At 51.1% G+C, this 20,800-nt stretch overlaps 1 protein-coding gene across 3 annotated transcripts in view; it reads right to left on the bottom strand.

Annotated features, from left to right (window-relative positions):
* Cdx1 (caudal type homeobox 1) overlaps nt 1-20,800 on the bottom strand; it is a 30,260-nt gene that overhangs the window by 7,418 nt on the left and 2,042 nt on the right. The window contains exons 1-2 of one of the 3 annotated variants that reach the window (XR_003846478.1): nt 13,545-13,632; nt 11,891-12,019 (exon numbers count right to left, since the gene is read on the bottom strand). Coding sequence is in view for 1 of the 3 variants with exons in the window: in XM_008849384.2 (XP_008847606.1) it covers nt 10,692-11,136 (445 nt within the window). In the remaining 2 variants the exon portion in view is untranslated. Of the gene's footprint in view, nt 1-10,691; nt 11,223-11,890; nt 12,020-13,544; nt 13,633-20,800 lie in introns of those variants that run through there. The other 2 variants (XR_003846477.1, XM_008849384.2) reach the window with 2 other exon arrangements.

Below are 20,800 nucleotides of genomic sequence, written 5' to 3'. Positions count from 1 at the left end.
AGCTGGGGCTACAGGAAGACCCTGTCTCAAAAAGACCAAAACAAAACAAAAAATAAAGTTTGTTAGTTCTTTGAGAATTTCATACATGTATACAATATATTTTCATCATATCTACCCCCACTCCCCCTGTCCAACTTCACTAGGAGACCCTCACCCCCTCCCAACTTTATGTCCCTCTTCTTCCTCCTCTTCCTCCTTTTTTTTTTTTTTTTTTTTTTAAATAACCCACTAGTCCAGTTAGTGCTTTCTGTATGTACATGAGTATGGAGCCATTTGCTAGAGCATGGGCAACCTACCAGTAGCCACATCAAAGAAAAATGACTCTCCCTTCCCCAGCAGCCATCAACTGCCAATAGCATCTCAGCTGGGGGTGGGGCCTCATGAGTCTCTCCTCCATACATATGAATTGTATTTTTAGTGACAGTCAGTAGCCTGGGTTCCAGCTGCAACTCTACACAGAACTCAAGACTGCATCCTCCCTTCTTCCCTCTTTCGAGCACCCGTGCCACCTCTGAAACTCAGAGAGGAAGGGCAAGGTGGTGCGTGAGAGCAGCAGGGCAGGGAAGGAATCAGGATGAATGATTTACAGGCTCTTGGGACACTGGGGCTAAGGGGGAAGTCCAGGCTTCTGGAACAGGTGTCTGATGAGGGGCCAGCCACTCCCAGCCACATAATGAGTAACCTCTGGGCCAGATGCCAGTGAGAGTGGGTAGGAGGGGAGGTGGGGAACGTAGACCTTCAGGAGTGAGCACTGTGAAGAGCATCGGGTCACTCACCTAAGTGGCAGGCTTGCTCTCTGCTCTGGTTCTGGGATGCACAGAATGCCCTGTCCCTGTGGAGGGTTGCTTTGAGAGGCATGCATGGAATGCCTCATCTCAACAACACATGCAGTCAAGGTCCAGGGAAGCCATAGGCCAATGGCTCCCAATGCCTGGCCCACAGTTTCAAGACTCCTGGGAGCTGTCACAAAGATCTTGGCCCCCAAATTTGGAACGGGAGAGGCTGACACCTGCCCCTGTGGTGTAGTACTTGGGTAGCTCTCCAGGTGACCCTGGTGTGTGGTTGTTTGTATAAGCAGACCACTAGGGATGTTAAGGGAACCCACATGTCAGGATGGCTGAGGACCATTGCCTCACCTCTCTGCGCCCCATTTTCTGTATCTGTAAAATAAAGATAATCGTTAAGGCTAGCCAAACATGGCCAAACAAGGCACTTTATATATGTGCCTCAACAACTCCAGGATGGTATAACTTATCCTTATTTTACAGATAAGAACAGAGGCTCAGAGAAGCTTATATACCTAGCAGTGGGATTTAAAACCAGATCTAGGGGGCTGGAGAGATGGCTCAGCATTTAAGAGTAAGTGCTGCTCTTCCAGAGGACCTGAGTTTGGTTCCTAACCCCTACATGAGGCAGCTTACAACTGCTGTAAGTCCAGCTCCAGGACACCCAACTCCTCTGGTCCCCCTGGGCACCTGCAATCAAGTGCATACACCTCCATACACATATACACATAATTAAAAATAATAAAAATACCTTTTGAGACAGGGTCTCCCTGTAGCCCCAGCTGGCCTAAAACTTGTTATGCAGACCAGGCCTCACAGAACTCTGCCTGTCTCTTCCTCCCAAGTGCTAGGATCAAAGTTGTGTACCACCACACCTGCCTTCAAAAATAATAAAAATAATTCTTTAAAAACAACAAGGGCAGCCGGGAGTGGTGGCACACGCTTTTAATCCCAGCTCTTGGGAAGCAGAGGCAGGAGTATCTCTGTGAGTTCAAGGCCAGCCTGGTCTACATAGTGAGTTCCAGGACAGCTGGGGCTACAGGGAGACCCTGTCTCAAAAGGACAAAAAACAAAAAACAAACAAAAACAACAACAACAACAACAAAACAACAGGGTCCGGAGAGATGACTCAGTGGTTAATAGCACTGGCTGTTCTTACAGAGGACGCAGGTTTGATTCTCAGTACCCACATGGCAGCTAACAACTGCCTGTAACTCCAGTTCCAGGGGAATCCAATGCCCTCTCCTGACCTCGGAGGGCCCTGCACAACACAGATGCTGCATTTGCATACGTGCAGGCAATATACTCATACACATAAAATAAAAATAAAAAAACAACAAAACCAAACCAGGTCTAAGGCCAGTGAAATGGCTCAGCAGATAAAGGTGCTTACTATCAAGCCCAACAACCTGAGCTTAATCTCTGAGACAAGCACATTGACCCCCAAAACAAATAAATAAATTAAAAGCCAGGTGCATCTGTCCTATCACACACTGGATGGTCTCCCATAATTCTCTCCAGCCTCAAGGTATACAGGGGTATACCTGGGAGGGGGAGATGGTACCTAATATGATATCTGACATGTAGCAGGTACATAGAGAGAGAAGCACAGCCTACTCCTTCTCAATGGTAGTGGGGTGGCCACCTGTAGGAACACCAAGCAATGCAGCTATGCCCTGGCGGTATGCTGGATGAGACAGTTTATTTGTAAGGTCCTTTCCAACTTGGAAGCAGGAAGCTCTCAATGTTTGTTGATTCTCTGGTTGTGTTTGTTATTATTGCTGAAAGAATTCTGAGACTGATTTCCCAGTCTGAGAGTCTAGACACCAGGCCTGCCCAGCTGTAAGGCAGGGACAGGAGCTGTGATGGGGCTCTCATTCAGCATGAGCTAGACAAGGACAGCTTAGCCTCTGCTCCAAAACAGAGTGGCTCCCAGAAAATCTATTGGCCTCTGGGTCAGCACTTCCTGTTGAGTTTGTGGCTAGAAGGGATGACTAACTCTGACCCTTGACGTATGTGCCACAAGTCCAGCCTCAAACCATCTCTGATCTCTCACTGGGTGGGCCAGCCTCAAGTGGCTATATATTATGTTACCCCTACCCCATACATAAACACATGTATGCATGGAAATTTGTTAGAAATTCTGATTGAGGCTGGAGAGATGGCTCAGTGGTTAAGAGCACTGCTCTTGCAGGTTCAGACCTGGGTTCAGTTCCCGGCACCTACATGGCAAGTGTTTTTAACTCCATTTCCAGAGTATCCAATGCCCTCTTCTGGCCTCTGTAGGCGTTGTATGACACAGATTCACTTACATATATGTAGGCAAAAACAACAAATAAACAAACAAAAACCAAAAACTAATTGCTAAGCTCTACCCAGATCTAATATGTCCTCAGCTCTCTGACATCTCTACTTTTGGGGGGTTGGGAGGCTGGTACTGAGGACCAAATCCTGGCCTTTGTACATGCTAGGCAACTGCTCTACCACTGAACTATACCTCAGCCTTTTCATCCTTAGCTTGAGCTGGAGTATTCTTGAACAATGTGCCCCTCATCTGTGGGCCTTAGTCTCTCCTGAAGAGGAGTGGGCCCCCCTAAGGGCCTTCTGTACTTTCTTTTTGTTCTCTCTCCTTCCCTCCCTCCTTTCTTCCCTCTCTCTCTTCCCCCATCCCCTTTCCCATGGTGCTGGGTATGGAACCCAGAACCTCATGCATGCTAGGCATGCATTCTTCTACTGAGTTATATCCCCAGCCCCTCTATACTCAAGTTCTGTGCAACTCTGAGCCACACCCCCTTACTGCTCACCCACTACCCAGGCTCACTCATGGGTATGGCATGCCCCCCCACACCCTCCAGTCAAGCAGAGAAGAGGCAATGATACACCCACCCATGTCTGTGGTGCCCCACTGGGAAGGTGCTTAGGGAAGTGGGGAAAGGCAGTCATTCAATACTATTCCCAGAGTCTTCTTTTTCCAGATGGGAGATCAGGTCCAGAGAGGTCATTAGGTCACTAGCTGAGGACAGCTGTTGAGCTAAGGAGCAAAGAGAGGGACAGGAAAGACAGAGGGGGTTCAAGAGGCACTTGGAAGAACACCTTCCCTGCCTCCTACCACAGGCATCTGGGCACCTTCTGCCATCTTTCCCAGGTGGAGACTGGGAGAGTCCCAGAGAATACATTCTGGCTTGAGAGATTTGTACCAACCCTGCCTTGACTCTGGACAGGACCTTGGCCGACCCCTTCTCTATTCTGTGTCTCCACATCCCCACCCACAACATGCAAATAAGTTTAACTTAAAACTTGTGAGGTGTCATCCAGATTAACACAAGAGGGCTGCTAAGCTGGCAGGGTACAAGCAGCCCTGTAATGGCACACGCTCTGTCCTCCTACAAGGTTTGTAAAGGACAGGTGCTCACTAAGGATCCAAATCTTGCCCCAAGGCAGAGAGCTGGGAGGTGGTCTAGCCTGCAATGTCAGTGGAAAGATCAGACAAATGTATGAGCTTTCTTTGGTCCCCTCTCTACCAAAGGGTTGTGGGCCCAAAAATCAGAACTGAGCTGTTTGCAGAAGCGGATGTTGGAGTGCTCCCATGGGAGCAGGAGGGATGTCGCCTGATGGGAAGTCACAGACCAAAGAACATACTGACCTGGGAGTGGGAACTCTGACTGGAACACCAGCTGCCGAGTGGTCTCAATTTGGGTCTGTTTCCCATCTGCCCACTAGTGGCAGGGCTTGTACTGCAGCAGCCTGCGCAGCCCCCAGGATGGTGAAAGCCATTCTGGAACCATGGGGCTTTGTGCTGGGTCAGCCAGTCAGCCTGTGTTGGCTGAAGGGTAACTATAGGCTGTTACATCATGGCTCCTCACTCAAGCCCTGGAGGAGGGCCCGGCAGACTGGGTTGGCAGGGCTGGGGTGTGAAGCATGGCCAGGCTGGCTAATGAGGAAGCCGGCAGCTTGGCTAAGCCTCTCCTGAACCACCTCCCCTTCCTAGTCAGAGTTCTCTGTCATAGCTACACCTTGCTCTTCCCAGGCCATTGTACATCACTGGTTACTCTATGTTCCTCAAGGCCCACATCCAGACCTGACCTTGGGAGGCAGCCCAAAAAAGGAACTTTAAGTTTAGATGGCCCTGAAGGTCCTCACCCAGACTGGCCACATACCAGTGGTATGTCCCCAATGAAACAGGTGGAGCTCTTTTGGTTCTTTATTTTTGTTTTCTTTTGAGACAGGGTCTCTTGTAGCTCAGTCTGGCTTCAAACTCGCTACATACCTGAGGATGACCTTGAACTTCAGATCCTCCTTCCTCCACCTCCCTGCTGGGATTACAAACATGAGCTACCACACCTGGTTTATGTGGTGCTGGGGATCAAACCCAGGGATTCATGCATGCTAGACAAACATTCTACCAACTGAACTACAACTGGGCGTACATGAGCTACGTCATGTCACCCCACTGAGCTCTTTGAATCCTCCTGTATTCATCTGTAAAATGAAGGTATGGCTGCTTTCTTTCTACAATGTTTATAGGATCAGATAGGAACATCTATTTGCAAGGTAATTAATAAAAGCCAGCTGTGACAATAATAAAAATGAAGATGATCATGATGATCTGACAAAGGAGCTAAAAGAGGCAGCAAGGCTCCTCAGTGAGAGAGCAAGAAGCCCGCTGGGAATGGATTGCCCTTCCAAGACCTCTTAGGAGGGCTTAGCTCTCCATGCTGTCCAGTTTGTGACCACTAACCACATGTGGCTACTTAAACTGAAATGAATTTCATATTGTACAAAATTTGTGTCTTTGTCCCATCAGCCGGATTTCAAGTGCTCGACTGCTATATGTAGTAGTGGCTGGCTACAGGACAGTCTGGAGCATTTCTACACTAGCAGAAGTTCTACAGGACAGCAACCAGGGGCCCAGGCTGCCTAGCATCCCTAACAGTACTAAGCTTGCAAAAGGTCCAGCACCTGCCTCCTGATCATTCTTCCAAAGTTGTTCTACAGGGATCCCTAGCTCAGCACACAACTTCACTCCTTGGGCTGGTGGACTAACTTCCAAAGCAGCCCTTCCTGCCACTGTCCCCTCAGCTTCCTACAGCCTCAAAGCCAATGGAGAAGTGTACCATTCTGGGGTCAGAAATCTTGAGCTCACACTGAGCACCTGGGAGACATCAGCTCATGTTGTCCTGACTATGCCAAGTGCTCAGCACTGATCCGATCCCTGTTCCCATGGCAGGGGTGTGGAGGACGATGAACAAGGAGCTGAGGGCTGGACTAAGTCGGTAGGAAGGCAGGTCTTCTTTACTTAGCCTTAGGGAGATCTCTTGGAGGGGTAACACACAGGCCAAGACCTGAAGGTTGAGAGGGAAGCTTCCATCTCAGGAATGGTTAAGAATCCTCCTGCCTTTGTTCAGCCATAGTCCCCACCTCCTTCTGGAGGAAGAAAGGAAGAGAATGATGGAGGGAAGAAGGGAGGGAGAGAGGGCCCAAGCTGCAGAGGGCTAGCAGAGCCTCTGACAGAGGAGTCTGGGTTTAAGTTCAAAAGCCCGGGGCAGGCATGGAGGATTGGGGAACATAGAGCAGCAACCTCAGGCTGCACCTTCTTTCTGCTGATGCAAAGATGAGGGTTGGGGTGGGGGTGGGGGCAGAAGGTTAGCATAATGTGGTGATGACCCTGACTACAGATGTCACTGAGGCTTCAGCTTTGGAATCCCCAAGCTCCCAGGCAGACACCTGAGAGACCAGCTCAGGAGGACTTCCTTCTGACAAGCTGGTCTCTGCTGCTAACAAAGCTGTCTGGACGTCAGAATGACTTCCAGTGTTCTAAGCAGCAAGATCTGCTGTGGGTGGGGGGATTTTCAACAACAAAAAAATCTGCCACCTTCTAACTAGGTCATTCCCAGCTACATCTGAGAGCTGAGGTGTCATATGCAGAAAAGAAAGCCAGCTTTAAACCCCACTCTCCTCTCCCCCACTTCTCTTCCCCCCCTCCCTCCCACCTCTCCCAACTCCTCCCAGCCTAGCCTCTTTTTCCCCACTTGGCGGGGAATTGACTGGGAAGCGCATGGGGGAGGGGTTCTCTGGGGCTCTCTGGCTGGGTACCTGAGAATGTAGGTTTGTTTGACAGACCCTTGACTAGCTGGACCCCTGTGCTGCCATACCCTAGCTATGTGAGCTTGGGCAAGCCATCTGACCTCCTTGAGCCTCTTCAAGTTCCTCTGTAAAAGGTATCCAATAATAGATCCTTAGATCTCTTGGGGTTATTATGAGACCTAAGAAAAATTACTCATGCAGAGTTCTCACCAGAGTGCCAGCACGATGAACCTTAATGTGCAAGGCAGGGCAGGATGGGATTGATTAAGTCTGGTCCTTGACGGGATTACTGAAGGCAACTAGTAGAAATAAGCAATTTGATGAAAGCAGATAGTGATAGAGATTGCTAAAACAAGGGCCTGATATAGTGCTTTTAAGGGGGAGAGTCAAGGAGGGCTTCCTGAAGGAGGTGGTCCCAGAGAAGGAGCAGCATTTATATTGGTGAAAATGCAGGAGAGGGACGAGGGGGCATGATAAGTGAAGGGTCCACAATGTAGGTGCAGAAAGTGTGAGGCATATGCTTCCTGTACCTGCCAAGAATTGGCACTGACTGTCCACTGCCTGCTTGGTGCTGGGCTGTGACTTACAGACACTATGGCTTCAAGAAATGATTTAAGTTTGGGGCCAGAAAGTTGGCTCAGCTGGTAAAGACACTTGCTGCACAAGCCTAACAACCTGAGTTTGAGTCCCAGAACCCACAGCAACTCCACAGAGTTGTCCTCTGTGGAGCAGCAACTCCACAGAGTTGTCCTCTGGCCTCCAACTGCATGCTTTGGCATCTGTACTACATAGCTTCTAACAGAAACGCAGTCCCAGAGCTAAGTCTCCCTAGCCCCAGCTCCTATTTCCACTGAGCCCCTGGGTTCTGGGTGAACTCCTGGAAAAGGATCTTCAATATTGGTGGGACCAATTCTCAAGAGGGTTCTGGATGCCAGAAACAGAGCTGGAGTTTCATCAGTGACATGGTACTTATATGATCTTGGGGAGCCAGAGAATGCTCTTAAGCAACATGAGCCCTGATGAGGGAAGTCTGGTAACGGTTGAGAAGATGGCTTGGGGCATCCTTGAGAGGTCAGAAGTGAGAGGCCAGGATAGTGAATGACTGTGGCCATGGGGTAAGGGAGAGGGAAGGGGAGTATTTATCCTTTAGTTTGTCCCATTTTCCCCATCTGCAGGTTGGGCAGGATCAAAACCCCACTGCAACAATCCCATCATTTGAGAAGACACCTTCCAGTCCCACGAGTCCTCAGCCACCCCAGCAGGCCACTGCCCTGCGAAGTACTGTTCAGACACAAGAAATCACGCTGAACCTCTGATGGACAATGACAGCAACCTGACATAAACACTTATATTTTAAATGCAAGGGCAAGACAGACAACAAAGCCCCTTGTAATCATTCCCACACTGGTTCCAGAAGTGACATAGCTCCCTCAGAAGCAGCTGATACTTGATAATGGACCACAGCCTGACTGAAGCGTACCACCTCCCTCCCACTTCTACATCCAGCACCCTTACTTAGAATAAAATGAAACTGCAACCGGCCTTGGCTACTCAGTCAGGAACACTGGCCAAGTGGGGAGAGGGCAGTCAAGCTTCCACCACTGGCCTGAACTGTTGGCTAGACAGTCAGGAAAACTTGTATCTTACCTCTTCCCTGGTCTCCTGAGATGTTTCCTGCTCCCCCTCCCCACTTTCCCTATCCATTCATCCAACATAATGCATTGAGCACATACCCGATTCCATACACTGAACTGGTGTCCCAAGCAATTATGGGTCAGACAGACATGGCTCTGGACTTTTAGGGGAACAGGTAACATACAAACACATGTGGAAATAGGAGAACAAGTTAGAATTGAAGTTAGGGTTCTAAAGGGCACTTAGTAGAAGTCACCAAAGGGAATGGAGGTGGAGAGTCTAATCTGGGAATCACAGAGGCCTCTCAGAGGGGGTGACCATTCAGATATAAAGGTGAGAAGGATCCAGGCATACAAAGAATCAGAAGGAAGAGGATAAGTATCCAAAAGCAAGGTGATTTGTGACCCCAAACTTCACCAAAGTTGGGTGGTTCTCTCCATTCCTTTGACTGCCCCCATCTTGCCCACTCCTTTCTGCTCACACAACCACACAGTGATGGCCTCTCTCTAAGACTCTACTTGAGGGGAACCTCCCCATCCTTCAGAGCCACCTGATCAACAGGAAAAGGCAAGTGGAAAAAAGGAAAGGTGCCTTTCTTTCCACACTTCCTTGGCAGACTGCAGGATGCTGGGAGAAAGGCCTGTACACCTCATCTCACATCATCCAGTGCGGCACTCTTACCCCAGGGCTCATGGATAAAGCCTCAGGGGACTTTCAGAACCCCCAACATGTATGCTCAAGAATACAATGTTTTTTCTCTCCCTTACGTTTGCCATCAGATCCTTCAAGAGTCTGTAGAAACCACCATATAACCTCTTCCCCTCACATCCATGGTTAGAGACCCAGAAAGGGTGATTCATCCAGGGATTAGTTGTATAGAGGATTGGAACACTGGTATGGTGCTCAGTCTGCCCAGCCAGTTCCTGGTTATGTGACCTTGGGCTAGTATTTAACTTCTCTGTGCCATAGTTATTCATCTTTGAAATATGGGGAAGATAGCACCCACAGCAATATCTAACAGTTAAAATATGTTAAAATATGGTTCTTTTAAATGCTGCTGTTAATCAAGGTCACAGAAGCAAGCAGCACAGCCCTGTCCCTCATATCTCCCTGGAGACAGACAGGAGCTCCAGTGTCTCCTGAACTTTCAAAGGGGGATGTGGCTATAGCCAGGCCCTACAGCTACTGATAAGCCCTCCCAGCATCTGCCCAGGAGAATAGCTGGGTATATGGGGGAGACTGAGCTTCGGGGGAGGTGGAGGAAGTCCCAGGTCTTCTCCCAGCTGGGGGAAGGGAAGGAGAGCATGGACATCAAAGGGTGGGCAGGCCAGCTTCCCGCCCTCAAGGCCAGGTGGCCTTTGTCAGGACAGGCCAAAACAATCTGGACAGTAAGGTGCCCTGTTCACTTTCTGACCAACAGGAGTCACTACCGAGCCAAGGCACAGCCTGTTACATGACAAAGGGGGGGGGGGATCCATAAAGGTCAAGCCGCCCCTCATTAAGCGGGGCCTTTGTCCTGCCCACCCCTCTGCCTTTGAAGAGGGTGGATCAGAGAGGCCTGCCTGGGGGCACGAGGTTCACAGGCTAAGGAGCCAAACAGCAGCCACCTTCCCAACTGCTCCTACTGCCCCTCCCCCAGGGTCAAGAGTTCAGGGAGAGCCCTGGGGAGGCTAGGTAGGGACCCCTGGCCGACCTAACTAAAGGGGACTTGTCGGCCAAAGGATAGGACCCTATCTCTTCACTGTAAGATAGGGAGCCCTTCTGGGAGAAGTGACTTGCCCATGTTCACACAACAGATAGGTGTGTGAGTATCTGTGGTCCGTGTGAGGGCTTGTGGGCCCCGCTGGGGCTGGGACTGGGACTGGGAAGAGCCAGTGCTGCTAAAGAGTCTTGGGGTCTGGCCTTCTAGTTCCTGCCTTGCCATTTACACAGACCCGTTTATCTCTTCGCGGGGTCTCAGTTTCCTCAGTGACACAGGTTTGGTTGGACTATTCAAAGCTCTTTAAAGGCCCGAGGTTCAGAAGGGGTAAGCAGAATGGCTCTCCAGGGCAAGAGGGATCGCGGGCCACACTCTAGAGAATCCAATCAGGGCCAGGGCAGTGGTCAAAGAGAGGACGGCCTGGCCACGTCGGGCACCTGCCAGTGCCCAGAGCCGTCTGGAGGCCCAGGCCAGAGAAGGGTCCTTACCGCTGCCACCGCCGCCTGTGGCCGCCACGCTACGCCGCATCCACTCGTAGGGCGTCCGCCTCTGCGCTCCCGGCGAGGACGGTGCGCCCGGGCCGCCGAGGGGCTGCGCCAGGAGGCTTGGGTCCGACACCGAGGGTGCGGGCACCGGGCTAAAGTCCGGAGTGGGCCCGAAGGCCAATGGGGCCGGGCTGGCAGTCGGGGCCGCGGGCCCGGGACCATAGGCGGCGGCCCAGTCGTCCTTGGGCGCAGAGAAGGGCGCGGCCCAGGCCGGAGGGGGCGCGGGGGCCGGCTCCACGTGCGTGTAGCCCACGAAGTCCGGGTACTGCAGAGGCGCAGGCGCCGGGCCCGGGGGCGCGTAGGCTGGTGGGCCCAGGCCAAGGCCGGGGGGCCTGGCGGGGCCGGGGTACACCGGGGAGTCCTTGTCTAGCACATAGCCCACGTACATGGTGGCCGCGGGGTCCCCCGGCGCATGCTGGGCCCTGGAGCCGCCGTGCGGGCCGGCCGCCCCGACGACCAGCGACTGCTCACCTGGACCCGCCGCCCGCCGCCTTGCCCGCCCCACCCCGGCCTTTTATAGCAGCCCCAGTCGGGCGGCTTTGCATTTCAAAGCGGGGGGAAGCCTCCCGGCCGCGAATCAAAGAGGGAAGCCCGGTGGGACGAGGGGTTCAAAAGGAGACAAATTGCTACCCCAAGCGGGAGGTGGACGTACCAGGGCCCGAGGGGGCTGGGGATGCGGAGGGCGCGGCCTGGTGAGGGTCCAGGCCCTGTTACATGTCCCAACACCTCCTTCCGTGGCCGTGGTGACCTCCCCGCCACCCAGCCCAGGTTACAGGTGGAGAAACTGGCTCCCAGGGGCCGTGGACTGGAGAAGGAATGAACCCCATGCAAGCAGCACACAGCACCGGGATCATGGTGGTCAGTAGGGATCACCAGTTTGAGGTGTGGGGCAAGGCTGACTTCAAACAAGGTTCCTTCTGTAAGGTGGAGGGCCTCTTTCTGAAGGGAGAAACAGGGGTCACGACCCCTTTGGTCCCAGATGAAAGCTTGGGAAATGTACATATGTAGATAAGCAGTCTGTATGCTGGTGAGGGTTTCCCTTGTTGACTCCCCAGAGAAACTTCTGAAAGGCATAGACCAGGGGGTCTTCTGGGGACACCTTAGGAAATTTTACTAATGCTCTTGATGCTCTCTCACCTCACCTGTTATTATTATTGTTGTTGTTGAGAAGTCTCAAGGCACACACAAAAGTAGGACTGTGTCATGAACCCATCAGCTTCAACAATCATCTGGTTGTCACCTTTTCCATCAACTGCTTTTTTCCTAAAGCACTGTAAAAAAAATGTCAGGTGTCATGTCATTTTACCCCACACATGTCAGTCTGCATCTCTAAAATACATGGACATTTTCTTACAAAATATACCATTGTCATGTCTAACTCAGTTAATACAAGTTCTTTGGTCTTTATTATCCAATGCAGTTCACATTCAAGGTAGTCCAACTGATTAAAAATATGTTTTTGCTAGGCATGGTGGTGTATTTCTTTGATCCCAGGGAGATAGAGGCAGGCAGATCTCTGTGAGTTCAAGACCAGTCTGGTCTACATAACCGAGTTCCAGGCCAGCCAGGGCTACATGGTAAGACCTTGTCCCCAAACCAAAAACAAACAGTGTTTTGGCCATTAGTTTGATGAATCCTCACTGATCATGACAGGGCCCCTTTGGCATTTTAAATGTCTGTGTTCTTCCCCACTCCACTGAAGACAGGCAGACACTCTATAGCTACTTGTGCTGGATAGCTTTAGTTGTCAACTTGACGTCAACACCTGGGTAGAGGGAGATTCATTTGGGGAATTTCCTCCATTAGACTGGCCTGTGGTCATGTCTGTGGGGTATTTTCTTGATGTTTGAGTGATGTGGAAGGGCCTAGCCCACTGTGGGCAATGCCACCCCTGGGCAGGTTATTCTGTATTGTATAAGAAAGCAGGCTGAGCATGGGCCAGGGAGTAGGTCAGCAAGCAGCATTCCTCCTTGGCCTGTGCTTCAGCTCCTGCCTCCAGGTTCCTGCCCTGAGTTCCTACCTTGGACTCCCTGATGAATTGTGACCTGGGAGATGTAAGCCAAATAAACCCCTTCCTCCCCAAGTTGGTATTGGTCAGAGTATTTTGTCACAGCAATGAAGAAACAAACTAGAACGCTACTTGATCAGAAAAGGGAATGGTTGAGGGTCAGACTGGGAGTGGGGGGCAAGGCTGAGGAATTGGAGGAGGGATTCAGGAATTCAGGATTCAGAAGGTTCTGGGTCAGGAAAGCTGAAGTAGATGACGGTTCCGCTACATGGGACTCAGGACCAGGAAGCTATGCATAAGAGCCAAGATTTGACCCTTTCACATTTCCTAGGGACCACTAGATAATGTGTATCCCCTAAAGGAGAGTGGAAGCAAGTCTTAGCTCTTAGACTTCCTCTCTCCCTCCAGGGCCAGTCATCATCTTCTCAAGGCAGATAGATGGGGCAAGGGCAGACTGTAACTTGGAGGAGGATCCAGTACAAAATGAAAATCCAAGGTCTCCTGTTTAAAACTATGTAAAATTTCATGATGGTAGGTTTCAGCCAAGCATGAGGTCTTTTTAAGCTGAGTCCTGTGTGACTGTACAGGTGACCTGCGCACAAAGGTAGCCCTGGTCAGAATCACAATTGTATATAGCAATAAGACTAGGAGGTCCCCTTTCTGTTCAAGAGAAACTGCCCATTGACTGGCTGGATGCAGGGAGGCCCGAGAAGGAAAGAATAGAGCTTGAGTTCATGTAGCAAAATGAAGGCTGCTCGTAGAAGGGAAAGTAGCTGGTTGTCACTTACATGGATGACCATATGACACAGTAGAGCACACAACTATCTTGGCAGAAGAGGCCCACATACCCAGGTTGGAAGTCGTCTGGAGCTTTGGTCTCCACTCAGAAAAGGACCTGGGAGAAAGTTATAGGCAGAGTCCAATCCATGTATCCACAAGGAAGTGCTCACTATAGGGCTATCCATCCTGAGGTGGGTGTTGCAGAGAGTGATTTTACCATCAAGGGAGACATGTAAAGAATTGCTGGCTGGGAAGTTCAGGAGGCTGATGCCCTGTAATCCCAAGAGTATGCCAGATCAGAGTATTTGGGAGACTTGCTGCTTAGTGTAGATGTAGGAATTCATTTGTTCATATACTCATCTATTTGACCTGTACATACTGACCCACCCATGCTGACACTATGTTCAGTATAGGGTAAAGCCCTGCCTTAGGGTGCCTGCAGTGCTGGGTGGGAATTAAATGTCCATAGTAAAGGAGACATTACATCTTGGTTCAGGCCAGGAGCAGGAGGCCAAAGAAGTCTTGCAGGAAGGGGTGACACATGAATTGCGTATTGGGGCCCTGGGGAGTCGGGGAAGGCACTGTGGTCCAAGGGTCAGTATGAAGAGGCCATGAGAGACAAGGAATGTGTGTTCCCCTAGAACTGATAACCCAGTCTGAGTAATGGAGAGCAGGAGGCCAGTCTGAGAACCTGACCTCTCTCTAGAACAGAGAGAAGTTGCATCCAGAGTGATCAAGACATGGCCAGAATTCTGTGGTGGCTCAGAGATGTGCCAAAGCAGTAAGAGACTTTCCTGACAGGGAAAGGGCAAGCCAGGGAACCCCAAAGCCCATGAAGCCAGCAGGCACCAAGTACTATACTCTCAAAAGATAGGCATCCCCCCTACACTGCAGACATAGTACTTCTCCAACTTAGACCTTCTGAGTACTAGTTCCGAGCCTTTTCATGGCCTTCCTCTGAGAAAGCAGACTAGGCCCCCACTTTGTGACAATGGCACTGCTGATAAGCAGGTACTAAGTTTAGCCAGGTCTTCTGCATGTATCACCTCCATTCATCCTTACCCCCATCCGGGAAAGAAGAGGTGATTGTTCAAAACAGATCTCTGTTTTGCAGATTAAGAAATGAGCTCAGAGAGTTGAAGTCACCTCTTGGGGCCACACAGCAAGTCAGTGGCCTACATGGCAGATCTGCTTCCTGCCACAGCTGGCCTATCCTGAGCATAGACATCTCCCTGCCCACAACTTGGATTTTGCTTAAACAAATAGCTTGTTCCTCTTCCTCTTCATGCAAAAGAGCCTTGGGGCTCCCCTTTTCTCCCCCCCTACCCCAGATAACCACCCCCCAAGGCCTGAGCAGCTTAGATGTGACTCCCTCAGTTCTCCACTGAAGACATAACCCTGTTTTAAAGTCCAGGTCTGACATTGCAGTTCCCCATCCACCTCTGGCCTGCTATGTGACCTTCGACCCCAGTCTCCAATTTGCCCAGTGGGGACTGGTAGCCTCATGTGTCTCCAATTTGCCCAGTCTCCAATTTGCCCAGTGGGGACTGGTAGCCTCATGTGTCTCCAATTTGCCCAGTGGGGACTGGTAGCTCCATGTCTACATGGAGCACCCTGTGGCTGGCTGCCTGTCTGTCCTCAGGACAGCCTCTTCCTTTGGGCAGTCTCTTATCTCTGGGAGTGGCTGTTTATTGAATCCCTCCTTCCTCTTTCTTCCCCCTGGAAGCTCTCCCTCCAGGCTGCTCTCACACCCCAGGGCCTCCAGGGGTGGGGTGCAGAGAGGAAGGCCTCATAAAGATCTCACTCTGATAACTTGGTTTTCACATTAGGTTTATGGCCCTGGGCTCAGCTCCTGCTGGAAATGGTTTGTTTAAGGGAAATCAGTGGGCACCAGGGCCAGTAGCAGCCCACCATGCCCTCACTCTAGACTGTAGGAGTCAGGGTTGGGGCAAGCCAGGCATCAACCTTGCTCTGTGACCTCAGGCAGGTTAATTTCCCTCTCTGAGTCCCTTTGTGGTCTCAGAATCAGGGCTGACAATTTCTACCCTGTCCATGTTTAGTGGGCAGAGGTGAATCTCAGAGTGGGTGTGACTTTTTTTGGTGGGGGGGCCTTTTTGAGACAGGGTCTCCCTGTAGCCCCAGCTGTCCTAGAACTCACTATGTAGAGCAGGCTGGCCTTGAACTCACAGATCCGCCTGCCTCTGCCTCCTGAGTGCTGGGACTAAAGGCGTGGGCCACTATGCCCAGTGTGACTTTTTTGCCTTCCAGACAGCCCTCTCCTCCAGCCCCTCCAGAGGTGAGGCTGCCATCTGCTGGCACTCCAGGATATAACAGGAAGATTCAGATTCACTGCCTTGTCTCTGATAACCCAGGCCACAGACCTTCTGGGAAACAGAGGCATCTAGAAGGGAGGCAGCCTCCTCCTCCACAGACACCAAAGATTAGAGAGGATGCTAGAGCCAGGGCTCAGAGCAAGCACAGGATTTGTCATGGGAAGGAGCACTGCACTTGCCAGTGCAGACAGACAGATGCCCAGAAGGAAAACTGGCTCTGAGAGTCAGTGGTCAAAGCATGGGACCCAGAATCTTATTTACGATTGCCCACAACAAGCAGCCCAGCCTGAGGTATATATCTCAGCCACCTGGCCTCACGCAGCAGTGGCCCTACTGGCTTCAGAATAAAAGCCAGGCTCCCTCAGGCCTTCAAGGCCTTCATGCTGGCCTCTGACTACCTCCCACCCTTATATCTCTGCATCATGCCTCCTCCCAATCTACCACTTCAAGGTCTTTCTAGCTCAAAGCTTTGGTACATGCTGTTCCCTTTGCTTCAAACGCTATCTCTACTCCTGTTTTGTGTGTGACCTTTCAACCTTAGGTCTAAGTTGAAACGTTTCTTTCTCAAGGGAGACTCTGTGATCTGAACAAAAACCCCCATGTTCCCAATCTCTTTCATTGTACCAATCACAAATTAGTTTTATTAATTTGTTATTTCCGTGGTGTTTGCTTGTGAGCTCTGAGGATGAGCAAGCAGGGTACATAGTAGGTACTCAATGGACTTCCTTCATGGTGAGAGATACATGACAGATTGTGAGTCAGAGAGGTCCTGCGGGAGACCTGTTGCCCTCAAACAGGTTCTGTCCCTCTCTGGACCCAACAGCCAGTATGCCCAATGAGGGAGAAATAACGTAGTCTTCAAAGGCGGAGCTATTGTGCTGGTCTTTGAACCTTTGTGTTTGGTAGGAGGATACACCCCAGTGCCCAGTGGTCCTGGGCACTGATATAGGGTGGGGAAGGTTGGGTGAAGGAGCTGAGGTAAGTGTGGAATAGGGGGCATCAGATCCCCTGTCTCCTGGGATTCTGCTATGCCTCACTGGCTGCAGCTTGGCCCAGTAGAAGGAGTCCTATGAGTCTCTGCGGAAGATGGCCCAGGTTCCCCACACCTGCTCAGACAGCCACCGTGCAGTGTCCAGGAGATCCAGATGATCCCTGCTCTATTCCTTTGGCTTCTGTCTGCTCAGGGTATATAGCAGGGAAGGATGCTGGTCAAGAGACACTGTATCTCAGGTGCCCCCCTGTGAACCTTGGACAAGCCCCCCCATTCTCTGAGTCTGTCCAATGGACATATTCTTGAGAAGGCCCTTCATGCCCTGATACCCAAGAATACTGTGTTGAGATCTGGAATGTGTGCTGCTTCCTCACACCCCACTCTTGCCCTGAGAGCCTGCAGGGCAACTCCAGGAGCGTGGGAGACCAGTTGTGGTGTAGTGCTGGCCTGTAGAGGCTTCTCCTGTGGGAGCTCCCTTTCCAGCTCCTCAGCTCACCCCACAGAGTGTTGCTTCTGGCTATGACAGTGAGGGTATGTCCTGGGGGGTGGTGTTCACTTAGCCTGGCCCTCTCCTTCAGGTCAGGGCACCGGTGTAAGAACTGGGATCAAAACTTGCCTGTAGTCCCTGTCTGAGACTCACTGCATGAGCACAGCCTGGCATGAGCTCTTCTGTCACAAGCCTCTCACCGTGGCTGTAAATTGAGTGGCCCCCTCCGGTCGTGACTGCTGACACAGATCCTGGCCATACCCGAGGATCTCTTATTCTGCTCTCAGACTTGTACCAAATGCCTGTGTGTCTTATACTCCAGTCTCTCACAGCGTGTGAAGTAGGCACTGGTGTCTCCATTCTAAAGTCCCCAGGTCAGAACATTCTGAAGGTCACACAGCTAAGAAAGAGCAGAAGTGGTTGGAGCTCAGGCTCTTAACCCTTAAGTGTGTCACCAGACTGTGGGGATGGGATGTATGGAGCCCCAAGTCCTAGTGTCCTCCACAAGTCATCCACATGCTGTGTTCTGTCCATCCACTCCTAGCAACCTTCTCTATGTAGGTGGACTGTGGCCAGACTCATCTCCCAGGATATGGGCAAACAGTGAATATGCGTGGCTTGTCCTGACCACAGTGGGGCTGGGGCCATGCTGGCCACCCCAGGATGATGGTGCTGTCCTGCCATCCTTGTAGAGTGTAGAAGGGGCGAGTGAGACTCAGGGAAGCCATCCTTCCAGCAGTCACTCTTTCAGGCCTCATTCTAAGCCCCTGCAGGACAGCACAAATCTCAGCCAACCAGTGAATCAGCCCTGGAACCAGCAAACAAGCTCAGGCAGTTCAGTGTCTTGTTCAAGGTCATTTAGCTTGGAATCAGGAAAATCTGGGATCTGAACCCAATTTTAGTTTCTAGGTCCCAAATCTGCCCTCAGTTGTGACAGCTCACCAGTCCCTTGGTGTTCCATGTAACTCTGTACCCCCAGTCAATCTGAGGAGGAAAAACTGGCCCCATACCCAACAAGGGTTAACGGTGATAAAGTTAAACGATTCCAGATGGGCCAGCAGAGGGCTGGGCTGGCCGGAAACCGGCAACCGCCACCTTCCCTGGAGAGCCACCACCATTCACCCCCTCTCCTCTGTGTTTCATCTCTGGTCCCCAGCTGTCCCCTGCCCAGGGCCACCAGCTTCCTCTCCCTAGCCAGAGTACAGTTCTGAGGGAATCTGAAGCGGAGCATTCCCAGGGCCTTGGCATAGTGAGCCCAGCCAGGAAACTAATGCTCAAGTAAGGTCCCTGAGCAAGTCTAGGGCCAGGTGTCCTCACTTCCTTTACAGACTAAGGAGTGGACTCTCCTCCTTACTTCCCCCAGGCTATCCTGGTCAACAGCAGGTGCTCTAAAGATTTGGAAGAACACAGCCAAGTGAATGCTGTGGGGTATAGCTGTCAATCAATCTCGCTCTCAAATTGCTTTGGAGTTTGGAGGCTTAAACCTAGGGAGTTGCTGATTTCTGATAAGGTCTTTGGCACAGGAAATCCTGTGCAGACCCAACCCTGTGACCTGTGGCATCAGCCATGCTCTTTCACGACCCCGAAGCCACCAAGCTTCAGGCCAAGCCCTCCTCCTAGAGACTCATTCCCCCACTGTGGCCTGGGTCAGTCTGAGACCTCTCTTCCACACAATGTTGGGCAGTTACTACTGGGATGAGACCAAGAAACGATGGCAAATAACTGTGGTTAGTATGGACTCTCAGATCCCCCTGCTCTGTGACCAGGGGCCCTGCTGAGACTGGAGAAAAACATGGGAGCACAGAGGTACAGAAGACAGAGTGGAAAGGGGCAGAATTTAGCTGTGTATGACCTGGGACACCTCCTTCTACACCCCATAACTCTGCTTCCTCAATAGTTGAGGAAGGGCAGCTCCACTTAACTCTCCTAGCCCTTTTGAAACAATGCCCAGTAACCCTCTGAGGGCTGGCATCAGGGACCTAGTGGGGTGTAGGTGGAAGAGAACCAACCAGGGGCCCTGGAAGAGGAACAGCAGCCTTGGGAAAGAGGGGTTGATGGATTGACTGGAACACAATGCTAGTTGGTACTTAGCTCCTGGAAGTGAGAGTCACAGGGTCAGCTAAGATGGCAAGGCAGGGCAGGGCACCTAAGTACACTAGTATTGGTCTTTCTGGGGGCCAGACAACCTGAAAGAATGACTGATGATCTTGGGAAGTCTTTCTGTCTCTTCAGTGTCACCCTTCTAAAGTGTTAAGGAATCTTGGGACAGACCAGACACTGGAGTGCCCTAACATACCAGGCTCTACCACAGCTGCCTGGAGCATTCAATCAGAAACTCAAGCGACAGTGAATCAAGAAAGGAGTTCCTATATTCAGAGTGGTCACACTGGGAAGAATGGGGGACTGTTACCTGAACCCTGCCTTGAAGGTACAGACAGGAGCTACAGGGTTATAGACAGGAAGAAACTAGGGCAGAGACCAAGAGGGGAGGCTAGCCAAGCAGGTAGTGTTATATGTGGTCATCACGATCTTAGGTCTGGTTCTGTGAGGTCCTGGGAAGTCATCATAACTTGAGGGGTCATCTCAGTTCCCGTCATGATAACCTTGTGGGGAAGTTGTCTGGATTCCTGGAGTGATCTGCCTGCAAGATTCACTGTTTCAGGACTTTAAGAATATACTTTGTTTTTTCTTTCAGACAGGCTCTCACAATATAGCCCAGACTGGATGGTTCTACCTGGGATTATAAGCATGCTCCACCACACCCAGCTTAGTGGTTCTTATCTTGCTGTCTTAAGCCTTGAAGGGGAAGAAAGAAGTTAGGTAAAGCTAGACTCATCATCCTTGTATGGCCAAGGTTTAGATAGACACTCCATCAGTGATTGACACATCCATGTACAGAGATGAAAAGGAATCAGACCCAAAGTTTAAGGTAGCAAAGGAGTCAGCTACAGGCCCAGGTGAAAGAAAAGTGATCCCCTCCAGTGTCCTTTGGGTCTTCCACTGAATGCACTGTCAACCCATCCCCTTCTGGGTACCTGCTTGCCTGGGTAGGATAGTCGCTCACTACAGAGTCTCAGCTCCTGGTAGAGTTCCTTGCATGTGCCAGATGCTGAGTATGCCGGCTCAGTGAGTGAATGCTAAGTCAACTGCACAGATCATCAGAACTTCCTCTACAGATGGGGAAACTGAGGCACAGAGAAAAGACACCTCCCCCGCCCCAGCACTCCAGGTGCCATGACAAAGGGAAGCTCCATCAGACAGGCATCAGGCATCAGGCAAGTGGGGCAGGCTACTCCAATAAAGTGACTCAGTGGCTGGCGTAGGCTGTGGAATTTCTAAACATCCCCTCACATCCTGAGAGAGCAGGCGACGGGAGGGAGTGAGCAGAGGGAAAGGAGGAAGAAAAACAAGAAACTTGGGGGGGAAAAGAAAGAAGGAAAAAAAAACCTGAAA

Source organism: Nannospalax galili, unplaced genomic scaffold (assembly GCF_000622305.1).
Source record: "Nannospalax galili isolate Female #2095 unplaced genomic scaffold, S.galili_v1.0 scaffold704, whole genome shotgun sequence".
NCBI classification, from domain to species: domain Eukaryota; kingdom Metazoa; phylum Chordata; class Mammalia; order Rodentia; family Spalacidae; genus Nannospalax; species Nannospalax galili.
This window is presented reverse-complemented; position numbering and strand designations above follow the sequence as displayed.